Source organism: Idiotropiscis lumnitzeri, chromosome 12 (assembly GCF_059441095.1).
Source record: "Idiotropiscis lumnitzeri isolate Australia: NSW breed Sydney's pygmy pipehorse chromosome 12, RoL_Ilum_1.0, whole genome shotgun sequence".
In the NCBI taxonomy this organism is placed as follows: Eukaryota; Metazoa; Chordata; class Actinopteri; order Syngnathiformes; family Syngnathidae; genus Idiotropiscis; species Idiotropiscis lumnitzeri.
The window spans coordinates 18,003,013-18,028,034 of record NC_142402.1 but is presented as its reverse complement, the minus strand read 5'-3'; the positions used below and the strand labels follow the sequence as shown (position 1 = coordinate 18,028,034).

Here is a 25,022-nt window from a genome sequence, read left to right as displayed (position 1 = left end):
AATATAAAAATTAAGGATGTTAGATTCCATTTCTTTTTTTCAGACCGATACCAGTACGAATATTCACCTCAGCGATACCACTAGTACGTATGATTGATACAATTTCAATCAACACAATGTCACATACATCTTAATCAACAAAGAGAAATACGCACTTGGTATTTATTCTTAAAGAGTAAATTTTAAAATAAAAACAATTTTGAATGAATAATCATAGCTTTTGATTAGTGGCACATTACAGTAATATTTTGTATTTTATGTAGAAATGATGGCTGATGAGCTGCGGTGATCGAACTGAGATGGAGGACATGCGCCATCTGCTGGTCAGGTTTGTCCGTACAGCAAAAAAAAGCTGATGAATGAGTTGACATCAAATACTGACAGCTTAACCGCCGCATTGATGTCAACATTTTGACTACGTTAGCTTTCAACTCCAAGCATATTCATCAGAATGTCATATGCAAGGAATTTATGCGACAACATTTACATTTCAAGTACTGTATTTCACAAGTGCTTTATTTAAAAACGATTCAGCGTTTGATAAAATAGTATTGTACATATCATTTAAAAAGCAGACAGATTTGCTGATGTGAGGGAAATCAAGGAAAAATAAAATCACAGTAAAGAGCCACAAGCCTGTGCAAAGAACTCAGCAACAAAAAAATATATATCATGAAACACTTATGTAACACACTGATGTAATGTGGAGTCTTTTAACAAGATACAGTTGACCAAATGCTCTCAGCAAAACTTCTCATGAAATCCATTGTCTTGGTTCCACAGGTGTGAAGTCTCTCAGACATCACGTCAGAGCTCGAGCCTTGGCGTGGGCCTGCAGAAGAGTGGCCGTGTCGCTGTGGGAGCCCAGCATGGCGATGGAGAGCGCAGTACGACCGTTCTAAAAAGAACCAAAGCCGGGAAATTGCCGTCAGATTTCAAATCTGACAAAAACTCGACACGACTCTTCCTGAACCACTCAAGTTTTAAATTGGGACCCTTTCATTCATTTTTTTGTACTTTCTTATTTGTCGGGACTTTTCTGTTCTAGGATGATTTTGGTGAGGAAGAAATCAAGATCAAGCACCTTCGTCTTTTCCAACCTTGACAAAAGATTCCACAGTGGCTCTCAAAAGCATTTTCCCTTGCAACTTAATGCAACTTACTTAATGCAAAAAAATAAATCTGACATCAATAAGTCCTCCTCGGCAGTAGATGGCGCTATGCTGCTGCGGTTTGACATGTGCTAGCAACCAATCAAAAGCACCTTGACCATCTCTTTATCATAATGCGATTGTTTTGTGGTATCACCTGATCGGTTAAGGTCAGATCGCACTGGATCCTCTCCAGCAGCAGTCTTGCGATGTGCGTGTAGCCCCTCTCCGACGCAAACATGAGCGCCGTGGTTCCCTGAGCGTCCTGGATGTTCGCGTTTGCGCCACAGCTCAGTAGCAGACGGACCATCACCACTCGGCCGTGTCTCACGGCCAAGTGCAGAGCCGTCTGGCCTGTCTGTGTGACAAGTTGGGTTGAGTTTGGAAAGTATTCCTTCAAATGAGCGAAAATTGAAAAAAAAAAACATTTTCGGTGATGAAATAAAATAATAATAAAATTGCTCATAAAAACTAACTGAAACTACATTTTATGTAATATAATATGAATAATGTCCTTTCAATTTAATGAATTTAATACACGAGCCTTTGGGGGTAATTTTAAATGCATTTATAACAAGTGTTTTTGAAAAAAGTAAAAATAATAAAAACCAATTAAAACTAATTAAAACCAATTCAATTAAAAAAAAAACTCAAAATCAAATAAAAAATAATTAAAATTCCCAAACTGTACTAACCTTGTAGAATATTTCTTTTCTCTTTAATTTATTTTTTGATGAATATTTCGGAAAAACCTGCAAAGCACTGAAGCCACAAAGAGTGCAGCGCGACGAACCTTCATCTGAATATTGACTGCATGTAAACGTAGTCATCACGATGGCTCAGATTTTGCAAAGGTGATCTACCTGGCTCGAACGGATGTTAATGTTCCCGAGCTCCATCAGCCTTCGGACCACTTCCATGTCGCCGGGGTTGTCAGGCGCAGTGAGCGACGCCAGCATCACTGCTGTGTAACCTGCTTTGTTCTGGAAGTTCACGTCACCTACTCCTGCATGCCCGGGAAATATCATTTTTTTTCACCGTCTATATTTTACATTTCTTACGATTAATTACACGTATATGTTGTACCTGTGTGCAGCAGCAGACTGACAATACCGTACTTGCAGTGGGAAACACTGTAATGGAGGACTGTGTTGCCGTTATCATCAGCCAGGTTGATGAGGAAGGCCAAAAGTGAAGGTGTTGCCTTTTTTACCTCCCTCAAGTATGCAGCAACTTTATTGGCCACCGAATTCTCCTCTGCCGCTGTACTAAACCAGTCCTGGAAAAGCACCACGAGGGCCCTCCTCTGCAACCAAGAGATGTTCACATGACAAGCAGTCCAAGCACAGAAAGCGGTGGTGGGTAGTGATGGGAAAATGAAACTTTGAATTTGCTTCATGAACCAGCTGTTGTATTTTTGGGTCCTCTAGATGGCACTGTTGGTTTAAAAAATGGCTTCCAGGCCAAGGTTGAACCGAGAGTGCCCTCTACAGGAGTCCAAAAATACTACAACTGCTTCATAAAGCCCATTTGTATGGCCCCCCCACTGGCAGAAAGTATACGCACCGTGTCATTGGTAGGATTCTCAATGTTGTCCATGTGCTCGTTGAGGAAACGACAGGCTGACATAAAGTCCGCATTAACAGTCTCACTTGGAAGTAAACGACAGAATGAGAGACATTTAGAGTCAAATCTAGAAACGAAGAAACGCCTTGTTGTGTTCTGGCACTCTCACCTGCCTTGAGTTGCGGTCTTGGAACCAGAATCCCCCTCCATCTGTTTTCCCGGCGGCTGAGATTTCATGTCGGCCGTTTCCGCTGCAGCATCAGCTTCAACAGATGCCGACCCTCCGTCTGTCCAACCCGATCCGGTTCCAGGCGATATGTCTCGCCTGTTTTCCTCCGTCCGTGTCTTTTGCTCTTCTGCTACCACTTGGGTTGCGGCTCTCGGCTGGAATTCACCTGAAAAAAAAAATTGCTATTGAAATGAATTCATTGGTGGCACGATGGCCTCACAGTGCAGCGGTTGTGGGTCCGATTCGGCTACGGCCTTCCTGTGTGGAGTGTTCTCCCCGTGCTTGTGTGGGTTTTCTCCGGGTATTCCAGTTTCCTCCCACATTCCCCCCCAAAAAAACAGGTTAATTGGGAACTCTAAATTGGCGCGAGGTGCGAGTGTGAAAGCGGTTGGTTGTTCGTCTTTGTGTGCCCTGCGATTGTCTGGCAACCCGTTCAGTCCCCCGCAAAAACTTTGGTAGTAAAGTTGAGTTCACCTCCACGTTGAAGAGCGTGCCCATTGCTGTGTCCACGCTGAGTGTGGTGCGAAGTGAGGATGTCGACGAGTCCCATCATCTCGCGCTGCAGGGCGATAACCTTCGGGTGTTTCCCTTCCTCGGCCGCACGCAAACACTCCCACTGCTGATCCAAAAGTCGCTTGATCGTATTCACGTGGCGGATGACCTCAGACGTGTCGGCGGAAACCTCCATCGATTCAACATCAGCACTTTGTCCGTCGGTGCCGACACGTTTCGATATCGCGGCGACGTCGTCGTCGTCCTCCTGGTCGACCACCACCCTCTCGGCGTGGACCCACACCCCAGGATTGGCGACGAGACGTTGGATCTGTTCATCTTTGCCTTCGCTCTCCTTCTGCTGCTGCCTCAGCCGGCCGGCAACCTTCTGAAGGTCCAGCTCAGTCTCGTGCAGCTTCTGTTCCAGCATGGCCACCTTCGCTTGGAGCGACGTCACCGTCAGCAGCTCGTCCAGATCCGTGCTCATCCGCCACTCTCGTGTTGGACTGCTGCGGTTTTTATCCTCGTAATGAGTCCCATTGGTGCCATTCAGCGAGAGCGGTTGGATATGTGACCGCAGCGTTTCTTTTTCCTCTTGCAGCTGACAGATCTGCGCTCTGAGCTCCGGAATGAGCCGCACCTCCCTCTCCAGCTCCTCCACGTGTTCCGAGGCATCTCGAAGGCGCCTCAACAAGCCTGAGCAATCCTGGGTGTGAGGGCTCTCGGGGGAGTCCAAGATGTCTTCACAAGACTTGTTCCTGTCTCCAAGATGACCCCGTGAGCCTCGCAGGCTGCCGGGATCCTCCCTTGACTCCAATCCTTGTCTCAAAAGGACGGTAAGGGGCAGACTGGAGGCCCGGAGGAGATGCGGTCGGATGTGCTCACCCAAGGGTTGCTCATCAAACGCTCGGATTTTGGCCTCAATTTCTGCTCGCCCTCGTGATGAGAGGGGGGATCTGTCGTCATGCAACCAGGAAGCGGAGCCGCGGTGGTGATCGTCGGATAGTCGAGACCTGGGGCCGAGCGCGCCGGTTGAGCCCCAGGGGCTTGGGCGGTAACCGTACCCGGAAGGATTAAGATGCCGAGGGAGAGTGCTGGCCCGAGGGCCTTTGCTGTGGCGCTGGATAGAAATTCTTTTGATGGTTCTCCCTTTCTCAATGTCATCAACGTACTTTAGAAAGTCCAAGTCCAGACGAAAACCATACGGGGTTTCCACCGAGTATGGAAGTTTGCCTTTAATGCCACTCTCTGAAGATTTGGTCGGTTGCATATTACCTGTAAAGATGAAAATGATATTTTTAACAACCGAACGGACTATATGAAGCGTGTTATGTGCTTCCGGTCTTCACTTGTATCTTGTGACTGGTAGTGATGGGAAAATGAAGCTTCAAATTTGCTTCATGAAGCAGTTGTTGTATTTTTGAGTCCTCTAGATGGCACTGTTGGTTTAAATAAAAAGTTTAAAAAAATGGCTTCCAGGCCAATGTTGAACCGAGAGTGCCCTCTACAGGAGTCCAAAAATACTACAACTGCTTCATGAAGCAGATTTGAAGCTTCGTTTAGCCATCACTCGTGACTGGGACACCGTCTGGCGAAAGAATGACCTCATTCTTTAAATGTCAACAGTTGGGTGCGGGTGACATCTATTTTATTTTATTTGCTTGGATAACTGGAGCATTTACGGAAACTTGATGTCATTCCAGGAAATAGCAAGTATATTCTAAAGAGTTTGATGCTAGCAATGCTATCGCTATTCGTTAAGCGAGCGACCGGAAGATTGTACAGTTGTCTGTCGACGTATAATCTGTTATTTTTTCCGCTCACCTCCCCAAAAATTTTACTTTTCGTAACATACCATTTTTTTTTTTTTTTGGAACGATTCATTTTGAAACATCTCACCATGATGTCGTTCCATCATTTTGCCGGTTTTGTTGTCACATCATCTGTTGGGAGATCACAGAAAACACATTCAAATAAGTGCCTTTTGACAAGCGACGGAAATTGTTAATGTGGTTTTCTCAGAAATATCTAAAGAGTGAATAAATAATGACATGATGACTATATTCGTAGAGAAAAAAACCAAAAGTATTTTAGTGCTGGCAGCACTTGAGGTTGAGCTGCGGTATTTTTGGCGAGACGACTCATCATTCAGAGGATTACGCCCGACGCTGTTTTCGTTTTGAGCACAAAAGCCAAACAATTGCACTTAATTGCCTTCCTTCTTCGTCCCTCACGTTGTCTGCGAGAATCGCTTCGGCTGCGTTTTCCTCCCGCACTGATTCATTTCTTCCATGCAAATGCATGGATGTTATTTTCCTGCGGCACATCTGATCTTCACTTGATTGCTACCCTGCCGTCCAGGATGAGAGACGAGAATAACAAACTATGTCTTTGGCCTTGCCGATGGGCAGCAGAAAAAGAAAAAAAAAAAAACAACAAAAAAAAACCAAAACCATACTTTATGACTCACTGCTTCCCTCCCTTCTAGTTTGTTGTCCGTCTTTTGTTAAAGCAATTGTTTGTTTTTCAAGCATCTCACAGACTTGAACTTGATCTGAAGTTGCATATTAATTCAGCGTTTTGAATTAGCGTCATATTCACGTTCATAAAAGTGACATTTTTACTCACAGCGTTGGCCTGCGGAGCCATTTTGTAATACGTTAAGAAAATTGAATTGTGCTACTCAAAAGTCCCAGGTTGGTGAAACATTCCATATTATTGATTTTGAACCCAAACATATGTCTGACTTGGGGGTGGATGGATTCTACTTTTCCAGGTCACTGGGACGAGAAGTTGGAACATTAAAAAAAAAAATGTCTGCAATATTTCCATGGGAGGTTTAATTAAAGTTTCAAAGCAAACAAACACGGTGAAGCAGCATTTAGATGTTACGCTGCACGTACGTGGAATAAGCAATTAAGATCTTATCAGCATTTCAAATCAATTTTATCGCCAGTCATTTTAGAGTGCTACTTTTTATTTCTTTACTATTTTAAAATGGCTTTAAAAAATTTTTTTGAGGGGGGGGATGAGTTTAACTGTTTTTTGCTTAAATATTTAAAGACTACTTCTATTCTATTTGCTTTGCTGCTTGTTTGTAAATGCACGCAGGTGTTGTGTGAAGCACTTCCAATTCTCCCGCGCACCTCCTGTTGACTAAATTTAGTCATCTCCTTGCCGATGGGGCCCCCGCTGACCTTGTGTTTTCCCCTGCCTGCTCCAGGCCGCCGACCGCCAGCCACCAATGCCAGCTATGCCGTAAACAACCAACATGAAACCAAATGTCGTCAAATGTGCGCGGTGTGGAAATGTTGGGATGTCACTGCGGCAATATTTCAGAAATCCGAGTCGAAATTTACTGCGGACTTTCGTTAGTTGTTTTTAAGTTCTGTTTTTGATAAATTGGCTCGATTTGTTGAATACAAATGCATGACGGGAAACATTGAGGAAGTGGTCTTACTATTTCAACGTATCGTTTTATTCTGTGTTGTCTGGCACGATAAATGGTAGTTTTTTAAAAAAAAAAATTATTCGTTTATTCTCACGATAAATGGTATTTTTTTTTTTTTAATTTATTATTTTTTTTTACACTCGCAAACAGTTTGTACAGTCTGTTGTCAGGAATCTTTCAGCACGCATGCTGACATGTCTTAACTTAGCTCATACACGTGGTACATGTCAACAGGTTAGATGGAGATATTATCTGTCACGATCTTTATTTTGGCAAACGACAGGATGAGCACGGAGTCGAACTCCACTTGGCAGGAGGGAGGCAACTCACGATTATTTCAATAAATCGATTAATCGATGACTCGGGTTAAGACTTTTTTTTTTTAAATGAATTTCGATCGCTTTATTCCAAAACTGGAGAATATTTCCAATTGATGTTGAGCACATATAAAGTAATTAGGATTTCGTTACTGGTTTGGTCCGTAACGTGTGAGAAAATGGGCAAAGATGTTTTGCCACTTGTTTTATTTTGATTCAACGCAAAGATGATCCATGATCAATCAATGATCATTAATCATTATTAATTTTATAGTCAACTAGCAGTTTGTTTTTAGGGGGCGTATTTTCCTGATTTGGCGTAAAAATGTAAGATGTAAAAATGGCGACAGAGAAAATATATATTTTTTATTTTGACGTTTGTTTATGTCTTGGATTTTTTCAACCGTAAGCAAAAGTAAATTTACGTCAGAAAAAGAAATATGATCTTAAATGACATATTTCACAAAATCTCATCGACTCCCTCAACCTTTTCCATGCGCCATACATTTTTGAATGGCGCTGCATTTCCTGCTCTTGAACCAAACAAACAAGTTTTTTTGTTTTTTTTTTAACACTTAAATATAGTCCGTCATACATTTCTCGCTCACCAACATGACCACTAAAGAAACAATATTGCATCTGGGTTAGGAATCTCCCAAGAGTCATCGCCTAACAATTTTCACATTTCCATGGTACAACTTTAATTGTCTGTGCTTGGAGCCGCCGTTGGTGCACCTCTACCACAAAAAAAAAAAAAAAAGAATGAAAAATGAGCACAAAATAATCCCTTTTCCCCAAAGAGGCCCCTGCTAAATGTTACTACAGCCAAAGTTAAATATCAAGCGCGAGTTTAATGCCCTCTGGGTTTTCCAAACCAGTGCTTTCGTGGTATTTAGTGGAAATGTATCATATTCTAGTTTACAGGAATACTATGGCGCATTTTCTCACTGTTTGCCTTCTTCGACACGACTTTTACCGCCACATTCATTCATGACCAAACCCACAAATGACATTTCAAGTGTTGACAGCGACATTAAGCAAACAGAGACTGAGAGCAGAGTGAGAAAACTAAATAAAAGCAAGCTGACGAGACAACGAGGCACACCTGGACAAGACTCGAGTGGCTGGAGGGAGGGAGCTGATTAATGGCCAAGGGCAACGCGGCCGACGAGATCAGGTGCAATCGAAAACCTAATGAGCAAGAAGAGACAGAACGTGAAGTAAAATGAAATGTCATCTGGACAACAAAAAACACTTTTTTTAATTTCAGAATTATGCCATTGTAAATCATTTCATTGGCTTCAACTATGAGAAAATTAATGATTCATTAGTAGATAAATTTTTCATTAATTATTTTTTTTATTTTGAATCACAAACGGACTTGTGTGCGCGTCTCTCCATTAAAAGTCAATTCGATACATGTCCCGATACCCGGGGTGCGATACCATTCAAGTGCGCTACATTTTAAAATGGAAATAATCGATTTGTTTACATTCGATACGCGCATCTTTTAATGACTCAATCGAAAGAGATCGTTTTTTTGGCTACACCCCTAATTTGTTGTTTGCAAGAACAATCATAAAAAATCAATAATAAAACAAATGCTCATTTCGAACCTGCCCTCATTTTTTCCTCTAGTCAGGTTTTCATAATAATATATATTTAGTAAGATTTCTGAAATAAAGCTTAACTCATTCACAACCAGCCCAGTAAAAAAAAATTGATTTTGACGTATTTATCCGTCAGTGGTATTGAATGAGTTAATGGAGAGACGCACACACAAGTCCGTTTGTGATTCAAAACAAAAAAAATAATTAAGTTCAGCAACAGGTGGAATTTCTTGACAACGCATGGTAAAATCAGTATTGCGCAATCTTTTAGAGGTCAAACTTAAAAAAAAGAAAAAAAAAAAGAAAAAAGAAAAAACTGCTGTTAGGGGAAAAGTAAACCGAATTTTTAAATCAGCATCAAAAATACGTTGAGGGACACATAATGCCATCTTTGATTAAAATAATAATAATCATATCATAGGCGCAATATAGCAAATAGCATAGCTGTCTTCTTTGAAACAAAAAACAAGTTTAGAATGAACCAACAGCACCTCTGCTGGCCGTAGTTCATAATGCACTGTATTTTTCCACAGCTATTGAATCAACAATCGATTCTACACAATCAATACACTTAATTTAATTAACTACGCCCTTCAAAAGGCTGAAAGTTTGTCTTCACGGCAATATTGTTCGTGAACACAGAGTACAATGTAAAAGTTCTTCCTAACAACGCGAGTCTACAGGTTACCTTCCCGCCCGCTGACTCTGACGTATTTCCGTGATAGCGGCACAAAATACAACTGAATAAGTGTCTGATATTTTCAACCGTTTTTCATGCTCGATGGATTTGCGAGGTAATCCTCCCGTTGCGTCAGGTCGCAGCAATAAAATCATCCGTCTAATTAACGCAAAGCGGTCCCAAATGTGAGCTCCGACAAAACGACTCGGGCCTTCTCCATCTTGATTTCCTTTCCACTGGTCATCTGTAATATGATTTGCCTTCTTGCTTTTATGATCTTTGTTCTCTTCCTAGAAAATCCTCCCTTCCCAAGACTTTTTTGGCTGTACATTCAGCATTTTTTCCAGCACAGAACTGGACGAGATTTCGCCCCTAAAACCAGCGGTTTGGCTTCACTTTGGCAACGTCTTTTGCGGGTTTTGTTTCGACGCGGTCGCCGTTGGCATTGTGTCGGAATTACGGACCGTCCTGTGCTAGTTTCCCCAGCGCTGTCCAACAGCAGCAGAGGAAGAGATGTCCGTGAGGCATCTTTGCTGCATTTTGGGGTACGCGCAGACAAAGCTCATACCTTGAAACGGCTGCCAGTGAGAAAGAACGTCGCGGTATATTCCCCGGTGAAAGGTTTAACGTTTGCAGTTTTGCATTGACATACATCTTTATATTAGATGAAAATCCGTGGTGCTATTCTCCGAAAAGTACGGAATTTCTCAGCCTGAACAGAGCAACAATTCGTTGGAGAGAAGACATTCAGCATCGCGTATGATAAAAAAATGAAAAGAATAAATTCAATAAAAACTTACCTCAACACAAACAGATGTGACTTTTCCTCCTGTGGATCTTGCCGAAATAAGTACTCCCCAGTTTTTCGTCAGCGTTGTGCGCACCGAGCGTGTCTGTGTGTGTGTCCTGTGCTGTCAGGGAGAATGACATGCCAGGTTTGTTTGATAAATGCCAATGTGCATGCAGCCTCGGCCATAACAGAAGCTGGGTTTGCGTCGGTGTAAAAAAAAAAAAAAAAAAAGAAAGTGGAGAGCAGGGAGGAGCTTGCGAACATGCCTTCCAACGAGAAACGTTCTCACAGTCTCGAGGTAGTTTGCTGAGGAAGCCAGCAGTTGGTCTGGAGGCTTGGTGGCATCATGTGACAAGATGGGGCTTTGACTTGAATATGGCGTGAAAAAGTCATGACGGGACCTCCCTTGTGCAGAATGTGTAACTCGATCCAATGCTCCGGGATCTGAAGAAGGGGAGCGCACAGGGCTCGGTGCCATCTATGGAGGGCATACTTTTCATTCTTCATGGATCCTCTTTCAGCCTCTTGCCACCTCCAGCAGGAACAAAGAATATCATCTGCTCTTCATAAGCACTCACAATCGTAATATGAGCAAAAAGAGCCTTCTGGCCACATGGACGGCAAGGCGTGTTCACTGCGTTTCACTTTTGCCACGTTTTATGTTGTAGTCTCGTTCCAAAATGGAATACATTTGTTTTTTTCCTCACAATTCGACATAAAATAAGGTTTCACAGATGACTGCGTGTAATCATGATGTCAAAGGAATTGTCTGTAGAAAATTCTGACATAGGACTGGGGAAGTTCCTCCTGCTTTGAAGGTTCCAATGAGCCCGGTTGCTTCCATCGTCCGTCATTGCAAGGAGTTAAGGAGTAAGGAGTAAACTTTTTGCTTGGCGGGCCACAATGGGTTCTAAAATTTGACAGACGGGCCGGACCAGGAGCAAACGGATGGAGTGTTTTGGCAACCTCACCTCATCGTAGAAAAAAAACCCAAAACATTTAATTTGAAGAAAAAAAAATTACACCGAAATGGATGTTTTCGACACGCCTCATAATTTAGAAAATAAAACATGAACAGGGTTTAGTCATTTAATTTTTTTCAAGTTCGGCGGGCCGAATTAAAACATTTAATGGGCCGCATGTGGCCCCCGGGCCGTAGTTTGCCCACGCTTGCATTAAAATGTACAAGCTTGGCTGTGTCTTTCTTTCTCCTCTCCTGATTGGTTTTCCTGGTGTACCCTGTAGTAAACGCACCAGAGCCAACCTGAGTTTATATGGAAAATGAGCTTCTTAAAAAGCCGCTACCCTGCCTCGTCCCCTCGCCAAGGATGGAAAAGGAATCACTAAGTATTAGCAAGGAGAAAAAAATATACTTCTTTTCCATTACACAGGCAGACAACTGACTCCATGAGGGATTGTGGTTCACAGTGCAGGGAGCGCTCAAGGCGGAGAAAAAAAAAGAAAAAAAAAAGGGGGCTTTATAGCTTTGACAGACTGTACACATGCTGGAGAAAACTTGGCTGCCATGCAAAAGAGTCAGCGGCTGTTTCACACAACCATTTGGAGTTGCATCACGTTTAAGTGGCATATCGGTTAGAACAGATTGTTTTTTTTTGTTTTTCTGGAGACGCTGCGAGTGTTTTTTGAAAAATGGCAAAATGATTCCATTTTGGGCTAAGGGGGTGATAGCTTGCCAGCCGGCGGCTAATAATTTTCCTCTGATTTCAAGTTGCCTCTTGGTGGAAAGAGTACTTCGAGGAAAGTTGAGCTCCCCGATTGAGATTTTAATTTGACTCCCTTTCACGTCAAACGTTTGACGTGTGTTACGTAACGGTGGATTGCAGTCCGAGGCGTGACGTGTTTTGCTTTGGCTGCATTGGTCAAGAGGGGCGCGGTATTCGCATGAGATGGTGACCTATGGATCGAGGAGATCCCCGCAACAAGAGGGCCTCCCGACAAACGTCAGAATAGGCACAAAATGGTTATGGCGGTATTGGTCATCTAGTATTTTGTCTGTAAAGTTGATCCTGTCCCTTTCCCTCGCGAGCAGAGAAAATCCACGTATAATTGACGCCCATTGGAATGTATTGGAATTTATTTATTTATTTATTTTTACAACCTCTTATAAAATCTTCCCATGAAAACCAATAAACATTCAATATATGATCATTTCCCACGAAAAATGGTTAGGAAATGTGGGGGGAAAAAGAAAACTACCTCCCAAAACTTTTGAAAATATTTACGAAAAATATTTGTGAATATGCAAATGAGCAAGTGACCCCCCCCCCCCAACCCTCCCGAACCCCCCCCCCGGCCGTCCCCCAGGGCCAAACAGTGACTCCAGTCACATAATGTCAGCCGGCACCCGAGCTTCCCCAGAAGCTTGGCCACTTTTCAAGCAGCGTTTTATTTGGCTGTAATCAGGACCCGTGGTTGAAGTCAGGGTTGTAACTTTGTTTGCTGTGTAAACAACGAGGGCCTCATGCAACGCTGCTGCTGCGCGAGCGGTTAACAATTAACGGAGCGCCCGTGTCATCACCCTTTGTAGATTGCCGCTTATACGATAATTCGTATTTTTTTTTTCCACTTTCTGTTGCTCAAGAGTAACCAACATAATCATTGCTGAGGACCTAAATCGTGAAAAATCGGGGTCTTTTTAAATTGACAAGCCAGACACATTTGTCAAGCTGTTTTTGTCCCGATTTTAATTTCCCTTCCTGACAAGGAAGTCAAAAACTAGACTTGCTATGAGGTGTGTTAAGAGTGCATTTGTTCCGATAATCGAATCAAGCATTTTGGCGTGTGATGATTTGACGCTCTGAACTGTGACGTCAGCGGAATGTAAAAATAACAAAAACAAAACAGTTCGTCACCCCCCCCCCTCCAGTTGATGGCACTCTCTGTTCAACATTGGCCTGGAAGCCATTTTTTTAATCCTTTATTTAAACCAACAGTGCCATCTAGAGGACTCCAAAATACTACAACTGGTTCATGAAGCAAATTTGAAGCTTCATTTTCCCATCACTTGTGAATAGTAATAAAAAACATATTTGACGCAAAAATGAAAACTACTCATTGTGACGTTAAGAATGACCAGACAAGACTTGGAGATTTCATTTTTCAAGCAAAAACTGGTTTGACCTTGCGACACTTGCCAGTTCTTAAGTCTTTGGGATTGTACAAAAATTCATATCTTAGCGAGTGACTTATGAAACATGCAGTATTTTCTTTTCTCGTTTGCCGATTTTGTCATCTTACAAAGCTGCCCCCCGTTGGTCCCCTTCAGGTAACAAATTTCCAGGAGAGTCTGTTCTTTGTTTTTGCAAGGACATGTCACACACTTTTTCAAAACAACTCTTTGCGTTATGACGACTGTCAGATCCAAAATCGTTCAAGATATGAAAAGTCCTTTGCTGCCTCAATTCACACAATTTGGATGGTTTTTTTTGGTGCACTGAAGTACAATCTTGTTTACACACGGATGACACGACCAACTGATGGTTCAGCATCTTGCACATGTGTACTTCAACAGATGGGTGATGACAGTCGTTCCTCATTTTTCGCGCTTAACTCATTTACTGCCATTGACGGCTAAAGACGTCAAAGATCCATTTATTTTATTTTTATTTTACTCTGTTGGCAGTGAATGAGTTAATGGGGACCGGAACCCAAAATTGGAATTTGAACTGGGACCCTTTCAGGTTTCCAAACAAACCAGCCATAGAAAAAAAAAAAAAAAAAAGAAAAACAATAAACATTGCAGTCAAGTGAAGGTCCAACTGAGGCAAAACACCTGATCACATTTTGATAAGCTGAATAAAAGCCTCTGTTTTCTTGCACTGGATGGAAACGTACTGAATCTCACGTCTGTGGGACGTGATAATAATGAACATGAAAGGTTTCTGTTAGCAGTTTGAATTTCAAGGCTGCCGCACTCCAAACAGTCCTGGAATTGATCTGATCCGAGCTAATCATTAACATGCTCGTGAGGATGTATAAAGCTCCTGGCGTTGCCGCTGTGGCTCTTCAGCCACTCACGGAAGAGGGAGACGGCCGTCAGCGGGAGGACAAGCAGAAGGACAACATGAAAACAACGCTGATCTACATATTTGTTCTGGCTGGCGCCGGTCTCCCTGTCCTGTGTGGCGACGAGGAGCGGCCTGAGGATTTTTCCGAAAGCCGCTCACACTTTGCAGCTCTGGATGATGTGCGTCTCCTGGCCAACGGCCTCCTCCAGTTGGGCCAAAGCCTGCGGGATTTCGTGCTCAAGACCAAGGGACAGATCAACGATATCTTCCAAAAGCTCAACATCTTCGATCGTTCGTTCTACCAACTTTCCGTGCTGGCCAGTGAAATCAAGGAGGAGGAAGAGGAGCTGAAGAAGACGGCGGTGGTGCTGAAAGCGAACAATGAGGAGATCAGGGGCATTTCCGTGCAAATCAACTCCAAGGTGGACAGCATCATGCTGGAGAAGAGCTCGCTGCAGAGTAAAGTGGAAGGCCTGGAAGCCAAGCTGAGGCATCTTTCTCGGGGCCTGTTGACCGGCGACCAAGTGGAAGAGATCAACGGCTTGAGGGTAAGGAAATTTGGAGTCAAGCTCCGCCCTTCCCGCTCTTGCGTCCGTGAGGTTCGACTGACTCGTTTCAGAAGCTTTTGTGAGACGCATGAATGGGAGTCATCAAAAAGCACTCACGCCTTGTGATTAACGACCTGTGGCAAAGTCAGCTGGGATCGCTTCCAGCTGGTTGAGCGCTAGGAAGGAAAAAATGAATTACCCTCACCCACTTGACTCCTTCTTCTTTGAAACCAGGGAGTGATTAACAGCCAGGAGCAAAGCATCACTGAGCTGCTGAAGGCTGTGAGGGAGCAAAGCGATCAACTCAACTACCAGAGGTTTAAAATCAAGAGTTTGGAAGATAAGGTAGTGGAATATTTTTTTTCTATAAAGAAATTGTCCTCTCATGTCAAAATCTTGGGTGTGTTTTGCTTGCAGGTTGGCAATTATGATTGTATTTTTTTTTTGCGTCCTTAACTCATTCACTATCAGCCGAGCGAAAAAAAATGGATCTTTGACGTATTTATCCGTCAATGGCAGTGAGTGAGTTAATTGAACTTTTCAGTACGGCGTTGGCAACAACACAAACATTCAAACTAGACTCAGGAAGACGAGTCAAATGAGAAGCGTAACTCCGCAACACACCAGCGGGAGTGATTTTAAAATAAAAGTTTCCCAAGGTATTGATGTCTCTATAATTTGTTAACGTAAGGTTATTTTGAATTTGGCCTCCTCACCGCGTTGGTGGCATGTTACCGTCACGTTTAGTATGAGCGCTTGTTGCATATCATAACCTCAACGCTTCCGTTTACGGATGACCCGGGTTACCGCTACTGCGCGTGGCTTTGAGAGAAAACCAAAACGGCCCAAAAAATAAACGATTCGTCGACGATGAAATGAAATTAATTGTCAGCGAATTTGATCGTAATCGAAACGTAATCGGAATTAGTCCCTAATTTTGGAATATATATATATATATATATATATATATATATATATTTTTTTTTTTTTTTTAATGACAGATATTTGCAACCCTTAATTTTATCTTGACACTGACGTCGATGCATTATATGATGATGTATCCAAATGATGATCCAAACAATGTTCTCCAGCTAACCGCCGGTACATTTGCCCAAGACACAATTGAAAGGATGCCTGAATCGTTCAGCAGCGACACACCAACACTCAGCCCTTATCTGGCCTCAGACTCCAGCCAGAAAACCGCAGACACGGGTAAGATCAGTATCAGCACCGGATGGGAGCTTCACGGTGATATTAGAATTACTATCGATCAGGAGAAATGTCTTTATTAAATCTGACTGCCTATGATCAAGATTTGCCATATTTAAATCATACTTTTTTTTCTGTTCAATTGAGTATTCATTTAATTTTCGGTGCATTTCAAATAGATCTCCCATCAGACTGTAATGAAGTGTTCAATAGAGGGGAGAAAATCAGTGGAGTGTACGTCATCAGACCTAATGGATCGGAGCCCTTCAAGGTGTTTTGTGACATGAGCGCAGGTAAAGTCCATCGGTATTTTACTTAAACATTTTTAAAAAAAATAAATAAATAAATGAAAATTGCTTCCACTCTTTCTTGTTGTCTGTTACAAAATGGTGGTTGCTTGCTCTATATATCACACGCCCAGGTGCTGTCTCAATAAATATTACACAATATTCTAATTTCTATATTTGTTTAAAAAAAAATCATGATTTCATATATTTGATTTTAATCTATATGAAATGTGAATTTCTGTCTGTAGAATTTTCTGAATTGAACCAATCAATTTTTCATTTTAATTTTAATATTTTAATTGATTAGCTGCACCTGTATAACTACCAAAATGACATTTTTGGGCAAAATGCAAAATGAAATAAAAATCCATCCATTTATTGTATTGACTTTCTTCAAGATCATGGAGCAACAGTCATTCAGCGAAGGAAGGACGGCTCGGTCAACTTTGATCAAACTTGGGAAAAGTATGAAAATGGATTTGGAGATTTTCATGGTATGTCAAAGGGGCCGGGGGTGATTTCTATGATGTTTTCTCACATTTTGTTATGCCATTTTGTATTTTCTAAATTTTTCTATATTTTTTTTTGTGGCCATGTCTGATGCAGGGGAGTTTTGGTTGGGTCTCAGTAAGATTCACTCGCTGGTGGCACAAGGCAATTCGGTCCTTCACATCCATCTGGAAGACTGGAAACAGAACAAGCGATTCCTCGAATACACTTGTGACCTTGATGGTCCAGAGAGCAACTACACCCTTCACCTCAAGCTACTGTCAGCAGATCTGACCGACCCCATGAAGAACCACACGGGCATGATGTTCTCCACCAAGGACAGGGACAATGACGAGAACCGGGACTCCAACTGTGCCCACAACTACACAGGTAAAGGAGATGTCATCCATTTTTCTATAGTCGTCCTTTATTGGTTTTGATTTTAAATTCAGGTGGTTGGTGGTTCAAGAGCTGTGGAGACACCAACTTGAACGGGAAATATTTCCTCATGAGACACAAGGGACGTTCGGAACGTCGAAGAGGGATCCATTTAAAGCCGGGTCGAAAAGCTTCTTATTCGCTTAGGTTCACTCAGATATCGGTCCATCCCTTTAACTCATCTTTGTCGTCATCTGACGGTGGCAGCTTTTTTGCAAAAAACAATCTCTGAATAGGAAACAGGAAGCGGCGTCTTCGGGAAAGCGTTGGAAGTACTTGGTGGACAGTCCTCATTTCAGGAGGCAAGGGCTCTCAGTTTGGGATTCGAGTCACTTCGGTAGGATCAAAGTTTCGAGCGTTGTTCTGTCCGACAGCACAGGCATGTTTGGCTAGGCTCATTTCCACGATCAAATATATACTGTGTGTATTTAAAAGCATTGCAAGTGGAATTTTCTGAAGTTGTTCTGATCCTCATAATGTGGCACCAATGACAGGACGATTGAATAATAACTCCCAATGTTCACATACTTTTGATTTATTCATTTTTGTCGTTTATTGTAAAACAGTAACATTTTGCTTTCATGTTTTGCATTTGTTCTATATGTGTATTATTTTATATATATACTGTCAAGTCCAAGAATTTAAAAAAATTATATATATATATATATATATATATATATTATTTTTTTTAATTTATATATATATATATATGTGTGTGTGTGCGTGTGTGTGCATTGTATTAATTCATACATTAAAGAACAAATAAAAAAATGAAACATGTTTTACAATAAATTGCACGATTAAATAATTCACATGTATTTTTACTTGTCCGTCACCTTGTAAACAAAACCCCCAGATTTTGATACTCATTTTTAGTGGAGTAATCCCGAACTGCAGATGTTGATAGAATCATAATTTCTGTAGCGTTTGTCTTTAGGTGGATTTTTGTTCCGTGGTGGAGATTTAATGAAGTAAAATAAATAAATAAATTGGGGAGTTCTCAACCGGTCAGTATTGTATCAACTTTTATTTCACTGAAAAGTGGCCGAATACCACAACTCAGCAAGAGTTGTGGGTACTGTCACTAAACTGTAGAGGGCAACATTGTTCTTTCTGATTTTTTTTAATGTACTTGGAGCAGACCGGTTTGTATGGATGCGCTGATTCAGTTTCTGTCTGAATTTATCCTGTGCACGGTTGAGTGAGTCGAACCTGGTCAAGACTGACAAATATTAACTTTAATTTTCCATTTAAACCAGGGATGGGCTGGAGAGGGTCCACAATTTCTCATCAGTTTTTTTTTATATATTATTTCCTTTTTTCTGGATTTTTTTCTCCATTTCCCGCCATTTTTTTGTGGAATTAAATAAATAAAAATAAAAAATAAATAAATAAACAAGAAAATAAAACATTTCAAAATAAAAAAAATGTTTCTTTTTTTGTTGCCTAAAATAAATGTATAAATAATCCACTCAGACGCCACGCCAGCTGCCCATTCCCAATTTAAACGAACACACATTGGGCTTTATTTTTGCAGACTGGCACCCTTAAAAATGGGTGTATCTTCATTTTTTGCGCCAGACCCAATTATACCTGTTGAATCGGACAAACACGCCCCCCCAGATGCCCCAACGACGACTCCGACTTTACGACGTGGAGCGCTACACCGAACAGACGGACTTACCGACTTTCGGACAGCCGACGGCGGATTGGCATGTTGAGGCCTTAAAGGAGCCTTTTTTTTTTTTTTTGCTAAAACGGATCAGTGCTCAGCACTTCCCCACTGTGCTGCGTCTATTATTAGACTTGATCATGTGTTTGTTGTAAAAGCCACATATCCCCTTTCAATTTCTGTCCAATGATATTGTCATGAGCCCTTTCATTGTTTCGACGAAAGATGCCATGCGTGTTTTGCATGTCATTACTCAGAGCCTCGCCGCCCCCGCCTCGGAGCATACAGTTCGCCCGCACCGTGATTCCACACAGACACACCCAAACACAACTTTATGGCTTGACAGTGATCTCCCCGCGCATGTGTGAAGGAGCGTCTTCAGTTACTCGCCCTGAGTCTAAACACACACACGCACACACGCGAGTTTGAAAAGTTATTTTGGTTTCAGGAAGGACCACTGTCACCCTGTGCACACTTTGGGAGAAATGAAAGGAGGAGTCAAAATTTCAACCAGCAGTTCCGTCCCTGTAATACGTTGTCTGAAAACAACAGCTTTGCCTGCTGCCGCATTTCAAAACAAAGATGGACAACAGTCCTTTGCGGGTGCTGACCGTCCCGACATCCCCTTACGCTGACCAGAGACCTGGTACCAACGGTCTGAGAAGAAAGGTCCATGTCTTCCAGTCCAGGAGGAACTATCTGCACAACTTCATCCAGAGTATCTTCTCCTCCATCGACCTCCGAGACCGCCAGGGTTCCGCAGTGGTGGTGGGGGGAGATGGACGCTTCTTTAACCGAGCAGCTATTGAGGTCATCGTGCAGATGGCAGCTGCCAATGGGGTCAGTGACACCGTGTGTGCTCATTTACTTGTTTTGTCCGTGCACAGTGCAAGCATCCTTAGAATTGTTGCATTGCGTGTGCGTGTGTGTGTGTGTGTGCGTGTGTGTCCTATTTACATTGTGTCAGTGTCACCTGCCCGAGCGGCCGCCAGTTAATTCCTTCGTAGTTTTTGTTCTAATAAGACTTCATGCCAGGCGTGGGCAAACTACGGCCCAGGGGCCAAATGCGGCCCGTTAAATGTTTTAATCCGGTCCGCCGAACTTGGGAAAAAAATTACATGAATAAACCTTGTTAATGTTTTATTTTCTAAATACTGTGGTTTTTCAAAGACATATCTAATGTTGTAATGCTTTTGTTCACTTTCATTTCAAATTGAATTTATTTAATTACCAAAACACTCCATCCATCTGCTCCTGGTCCGACACGTCTGAGAAATTTTAGAGCCCGCCAATCAAAAAGTTTGCCCACCCCTGCCTTACGCAGATCTGAAAGGGTGTGTCGGGTATGCAGATATTTTAAGTTTATGCAAAATCGGTGATCGGTTGTAATGTCATCATCAGCTCCCGGCTGACTTTGAGACGATCAAAACGCTAACAGCTGACAACCACTCGCACTTCCATTCACACATGGGCGATTAAGATTCTCGCGTTAACCTCAACGTCACGGAAGGACGGATGTATGTTTGCGTTGCAGTACATCCAATCCGAGCTTCACTTTCAGAGAATAATCTTGAAGGAATTTACAAGCATGGAATACACGCTCACATGACACAAGCAGCTCTTCAAAATTTCTTGACATGAATGTGTTGTATAAAAACCACAATAGTCTGAGCACGGCATTCAGCCGAAGGGCTGAGGTAACGACCGTCAAAACTCACCCGGTTCTGGGTTTGGTCATGTGACATTCGCAAGTTGAGCCCTTCATTTTCAGTCGACAGCAAGTGGCACGACAAGGCAAAATGGCCGCCCCCTGAGATGGTTACAATCAGATGGATATTTCTGCTTAATTCATATTCCATAAACGCAATATTCATCAGAATGTGTGTAGGCCTCACATGACCAAACTAAGAAATCAGGCGAGTCTTGATCAGGGTGTACCTCGCCCTACTGCCCAAAGACAGCTGGGATAGGCTCCGGCACAGCGGATCGGATAATGGAATACCGTGCTTAGACTAGTGGGGGTCGCATAGAACACACTTTTGGAAAGAATATTTTTGATTAATCTTCCCCTCAAAGAGAAATTTGACTCCTTGGAAGAAGAAGCCCATCAAATCCAGTTAAGTGGTGCGCCTGCTTACACCTCAAACTCACACACGGACATTTACCTTGTGACACTTCCTCAGGTGGGCCGTCTCATCGTCGGTCACCACGGGTTAATGTCCACGCCGGCCTGCTCCTGCGTGATCCGGAAATTCAAAGCCATTGGCGGCATCATCCTCACTGCCAGTCACAGTCCTGCAGGGCCCGAGGGGGATTTTGGCATCAAGTTCAACACTGCAAACGGAGGTATGCAGGAGCATCAGTCAAGAGTGATAATATCCAGCAGGAGAATTTATCAGAGTCACTGAGCCAGACTGAGTTATGAGATTTGAGAAGCAGGGGAAATGTTTGAACATATGGAATGAAATGAAAAAAAAAAATAAAATAGTTACTCTGCCTCACCCAGGACCGGCCAATGACGCTGTCACAAACAAGATTTACCAGATCAGCAGAACCATTGAGGAGTTTGCCATCTGCCCCACTCTCAGACTGGATCTAACAACTCTGGGCAAACAGACATTTGATCTGGAGAACAAGTTCAAACCTTTTACAGGTAAATGAACTGAATTCAAAATGGAAGAAATGAACAATTTCAATGCACTAAACCAGCAAAACTCAAAGCCTCTCCTTCATGTCATTTTTTTTTTGGGGGGGGGCGGGTGGTGATTCGCTTCAAGTTGAAATTGTGGATGCGGTGGAGTCCTATGCTAACTTGATGAGGAACATCTTTGATTTTGCTGCCCTGAAGGAGCTCCTAACTGGTGAGAACCACATCATGATAAGACTGGATGCCATGCATGGAGGTAAGAACTTTTTTTTTTTTCGTCAAGTCCTTCTCTGCCATGGCCTAACATAAAAAAAGGAATTCTCTCTCTCTCTTTCTCTCGATTGTATCCAATCAGAATTCAGCTATCCTATCTCTGTTGCCATAGTACCAGTGGCGACACTTTTAGAGTTTTAGGTGTCATTTTATCACAGCCTGACGAAAATGCAAAATCTGTGTTTGACTCAAGAGTGTCACGTGTTGACGTCAGGTGACTTGAAATTGATACGTCCCCAAGCTAATGTGCGCAGTCTGACATCATACATCAGCTAAGCCTCCGGTGCATGTTTGTCTGTTTCTGTCTTTAGTGGTAGGTCCATATGTGAAAAGAATTCTGTGCGAGGAGCTGGGTTGTCCAGCCGATTCTGCCGTGAATTGCGTCCCACTCGAGGACTTTGGAGGTCAACATCCCGATCCGAACCTCATCCACGCCGCGGACCTGGTTGACAGCATGAGGGATGGAGAGCATGACTTTGGTGCAGCTTTTGATGGCGATGGGGTGTGTTTGCCAGATGTTACAAATACAATAGAAGACAAATTTGCTGTTTTCTGACGCTCCGATTAATGACAACTGGAGGTCTTGATTTGTTCTTTCTGTTTGCTTATTGGCTCTGTAGGATCGAAACATGATCCTCGGGAAGTACGGCCTCTTTGTCACCCCGTCTGACTCTGTGGCCGTGATTGCTGACAACATCTTTTGTATTCCATACTTTCAGCACAGAGGGGTGAGGGGCTTTGCCCGCAGCATGCCCACAAGTGCGGCCTTGGACAGGTAAAGAGTTTAGCCGTAAGCTTTGCGCTAAAGCACAGTGACCTAAAAATGTATTCATCAAGTTTTTTTGGTTTAGCTTCAAATAATTTCTATTTCTGTATTTCTTGCAGAGTAGCCAAGGCAACAAAAATAGAGCTATATGAAACTCCCACTGGGTGGAAGTTCTTTGGAAACCTCATGGATGCTGGACGGCTGTCTTTGTGTGCAGAAGAAAGTTTTGGCACAAGTAATGCTTTAGCCAAATAAGATCAAATAAAATATTCTATTTTATTTTTCAGCGCAAGATTGCTTTGTTACATTTCCTGCTGTTTCAGGTGGAGACCATATTCGCGAGAAGGACGGGCTTTGGGCTGCGCTAGCGTGGCTGTCCATCCTTGCCACAAGACAGCAAAGTGTGGAAGATATTCTTAAATACCACTGGCTAAAATATGGAAGAAACTATTTCACCAGGTCTGAAAAGAAGAACACACCTTTGCTCAGAGCATTACTGCCATCTAGTGGTTGTCACATGCATGACATGGCAGTCTTTTCATGTGTTGCGGGCACTTTAGTATACAATTGTGAATTCAAGGAAAAATATGTTGAATTTCTGTTCGCATTATTAATATTTATTCATGCATTAAACGTTGTAAGGAAGTTATGAAGTTGACTGTATGGTAGAAAATATTAAGCATTCACATAATTTTCTCCACAACCAGAAAGAAGCATGATCCATTATACTGACGGTTTTGTTTTTTGTTTTTTTTGCTCCAGATATGACTATGACAACATAGACATTGATGCAGCCTGTGAAATGATGGAGGATCTGGAGATTATGATTGCAGACAAGTTCTTTGTCAAGCGGCGATTTGCAGTGGAAGATAAAATCTACCAAGTGGAAAAGGCAGACAATTTTGAATATACGGATCCAATTGACAGCAGTATCACGCGGAACCAGGTAGTGCCTAGCGCAAAAACAAACTACTGCGTTAACACGTCACTGTATGGTGTCGTATTCCAAGTGCTGGACGGCATGTCTGGAAATTCACGTTCCCTCTGTAGGGTCTGCGGATAATCTTCTCTGACGGCTCTCGAATCATCTACAGACTCTGTGGTACAAGTAGTAGTGGGGCCACCGTGCGAATCTACCTGGAAAGCTATGAGAAGGAACTCATTTTTCAAGAAACACAGGTAAATAAAAGTCCTTTCAAATATATAATTATTAATTACTAGTGGGGGGTAAACTAAAAATAATTCTAATTAAAAATGACCAATGGCTTCGTACTATTTCCAATATTTATTTTAATATTTTACGTAATTTAAAAAATTGATTTTTTTTTTCCTGGTGATTTTTTTCCCCTTGAACTGGAAAGCAAGCTTAAGTTTTAAACGTCTATTTCTTATGTCTGATTTTTATTTTATGAACGGCACTTTGTATGCAGCTGTGGTTGTTTTCAAAGTTCTCTATAAATAAAGTTGAGTTGACACAAAAAATTGGGAATGTATCCAATTTTAATCAGCATTTCATAATAATGCAACTTTCTAAAGTATTTTGTTTTTATGTTTGTGAACTTCATTAACATTTACTGTTTTTTTTTGTGGCACAGGTGGTGCTGGCACCGTTAGCTACAATTGCTCTCAAGATTTCCCAACTCCATCACAGGACTGGTCGAACTGGTCCATCAGTCATCACATAACCAGACCTGCCAGTTTCTGTGATTTTAAATATGAACTTTGTATTTCAACTTTTTACCTAAATGCGGCAATAAAAGACGTCCTTGAAATTGAGGAAACAGTTTAATCGTTGCATTTGATTGTGCCACATTAATCAGCTTTTTATTTTTGGTTTAGAACTGACTTTTTGTCTTATTTTTCACCCCATCTGAGGTAATAGGGAGTGGTTTATTGTATGTTTTACTGGCAATATTTATCTGCAATTTGTGAAATAATTTCATGATCATCTCGGATGCTTCATTACTAGAAAATTGAAAGTCATCAGTGAATGACATCCGTAAATTGGAGTGAAATTGATGGGTGCTGAGGGATAAAAAGCCAACTTGCTCATGCATACAGAGCACCTTTTTGCATAGCAGGTGACATTAACAGAAAATAGTTTTGAACCTGCACAGATTTTTTAATTCTTTTTTAAAATGTACTCAATTTTCTTATGTCGAAGACGGGCGTAGATGGAGAACGATTATTTTTATGAATAAGGGCGGAGGGGGCAATGACGGAAGGGTGACCAAATCGGGGATGGAGGACAGAGGACAGACCGGCAAATTAGGAGAAAGTGCCCATCTATGTTGTTACTAAAATAACATTTTAATCAGAAGGCCATGTTGCATAGGTTATATATTTTATTCCCAAATAGTTCTGGAGCTGATTAAGATTT

The 25,022-nt window shown here is 42.1% G+C and overlaps 3 protein-coding genes across 6 annotated transcripts; 2 read left to right on the top strand and 1 right to left on the bottom strand.

Moving 5' to 3' along the window:
• Positions 1-495: 495 nt before the first annotated feature.
• On the bottom strand, positions 496-21,209 carry LOC148326317 (KN motif and ankyrin repeat domain-containing protein 4-like). 3 transcript variants are annotated; one of them, XM_088312136.1, is made up of 10 exons: positions 21,122-21,209; positions 8,312-8,397; positions 5,338-5,381; positions 3,421-4,713; positions 2,887-3,112; positions 2,718-2,802; positions 2,238-2,457; positions 2,015-2,157; positions 1,309-1,509; positions 496-898 (listed from the first exon to the last, which is right to left on the bottom strand). In XM_088312136.1, exons 3-10 carry the CDS (start codon positions 5,354-5,356, stop codon positions 803-805), a joined length of 2,283 nt encoding a protein of 760 aa, XP_088168262.1. In that variant the 5' UTR covers positions 5,357-5,381; positions 8,312-8,397; positions 21,122-21,209; the 3' UTR covers positions 496-802. The 3 variants fall into 3 exon arrangements, with proteins under 3 accessions (XP_088168262.1, XP_088168261.1, XP_088168263.1); XM_088312135.1 differs by lacking the exon at positions 21,122-21,209 and adding an exon at positions 10,296-10,462; XM_088312137.1 differs by lacking the exon at positions 21,122-21,209 and adding an exon at positions 9,583-9,670.
• On the top strand, positions 14,336-17,531 carry LOC148326318 (angiopoietin-related protein 3-like). The gene is made up of 7 exons (XM_088312151.1): positions 14,336-14,861; positions 15,096-15,206; positions 15,953-16,073; positions 16,250-16,363; positions 16,756-16,851; positions 16,964-17,236; positions 17,299-17,531. Exons 1-7 carry the CDS (start codon positions 14,370-14,372, stop codon positions 17,514-17,516), a joined length of 1,425 nt encoding a protein of 474 aa, XP_088168277.1. The 5' UTR covers positions 14,336-14,369; the 3' UTR covers positions 17,517-17,531.
• Positions 19,307-24,388, top strand: LOC148326316 (phosphoglucomutase-1-like). 2 transcript variants are annotated; one of them, XM_088312144.1, is made up of 11 exons: positions 19,307-19,796; positions 21,140-21,302; positions 21,463-21,609; positions 21,734-21,859; positions 22,188-22,378; positions 22,596-22,651; positions 22,762-22,877; positions 22,966-23,101; positions 23,405-23,588; positions 23,693-23,821; positions 24,238-24,388. In XM_088312144.1, exons 1-11 carry the CDS (start codon positions 19,539-19,541, stop codon positions 24,325-24,327), a joined length of 1,596 nt encoding a protein of 531 aa, XP_088168270.1. In that variant the 5' UTR covers positions 19,307-19,538; the 3' UTR covers positions 24,328-24,388. The 2 variants fall into 2 exon arrangements, with proteins under 2 accessions (XP_088168270.1, XP_088168269.1); XM_088312143.1 differs by having other exon boundaries at positions 22,497-22,651.
• The last annotated feature ends 634 nt before the right edge of the window (positions 24,389-25,022 follow it).

Bases quoted from the DNA above. Each gene is read 5' to 3' on its own strand.
- LOC148326316 (XM_088312143.1), top strand. From the start codon at position 19,539: ATGGACAACAGTCCTTTGCGGGTGCTGACCGTCCCGACATCCCCTTAC. The intron at 19,797-21,139 runs GTCAGTGACACC...ACACTTCCTCAG, and splicing joins AGATGGCAGCTGCCAATGGG to GTGGGCCGTCTCATCGTCGG. The intron at 22,652-22,761 runs GTAAAGAGTTTA...TATTTCTTGCAG, and splicing joins ACAAGTGCGGCCTTGGACAG to AGTAGCCAAGGCAACAAAAA.
- LOC148326318 (XM_088312151.1), top strand. From the start codon at position 14,370: ATGAAAACAACGCTGATCTACATATTTGTTCTGGCTGGCGCCGGTCTC. The intron at 15,207-15,952 runs GTAGTGGAATAT...AATGTTCTCCAG, and splicing joins TCAAGAGTTTGGAAGATAAG to CTAACCGCCGGTACATTTGC. The intron at 17,237-17,298 runs GTAAAGGAGATG...TTTTAAATTCAG, and splicing joins CTGTGCCCACAACTACACAG to GTGGTTGGTGGTTCAAGAGC.
- LOC148326317 (XM_088312136.1), bottom strand. The intron at 3,113-3,420 runs GTGAACTCAACT...TTTTTTTTTCAG, and splicing joins GCACGCTCTTCAACGTGGAG to GTGAATTCCAGCCGAGAGCC. The intron at 899-1,308 runs GTGATACCACAA...GGTTCTTTTTAG, and splicing joins ATCTGACCTTAACCGATCAG to AACGGTCGTACTGCGCTCTC.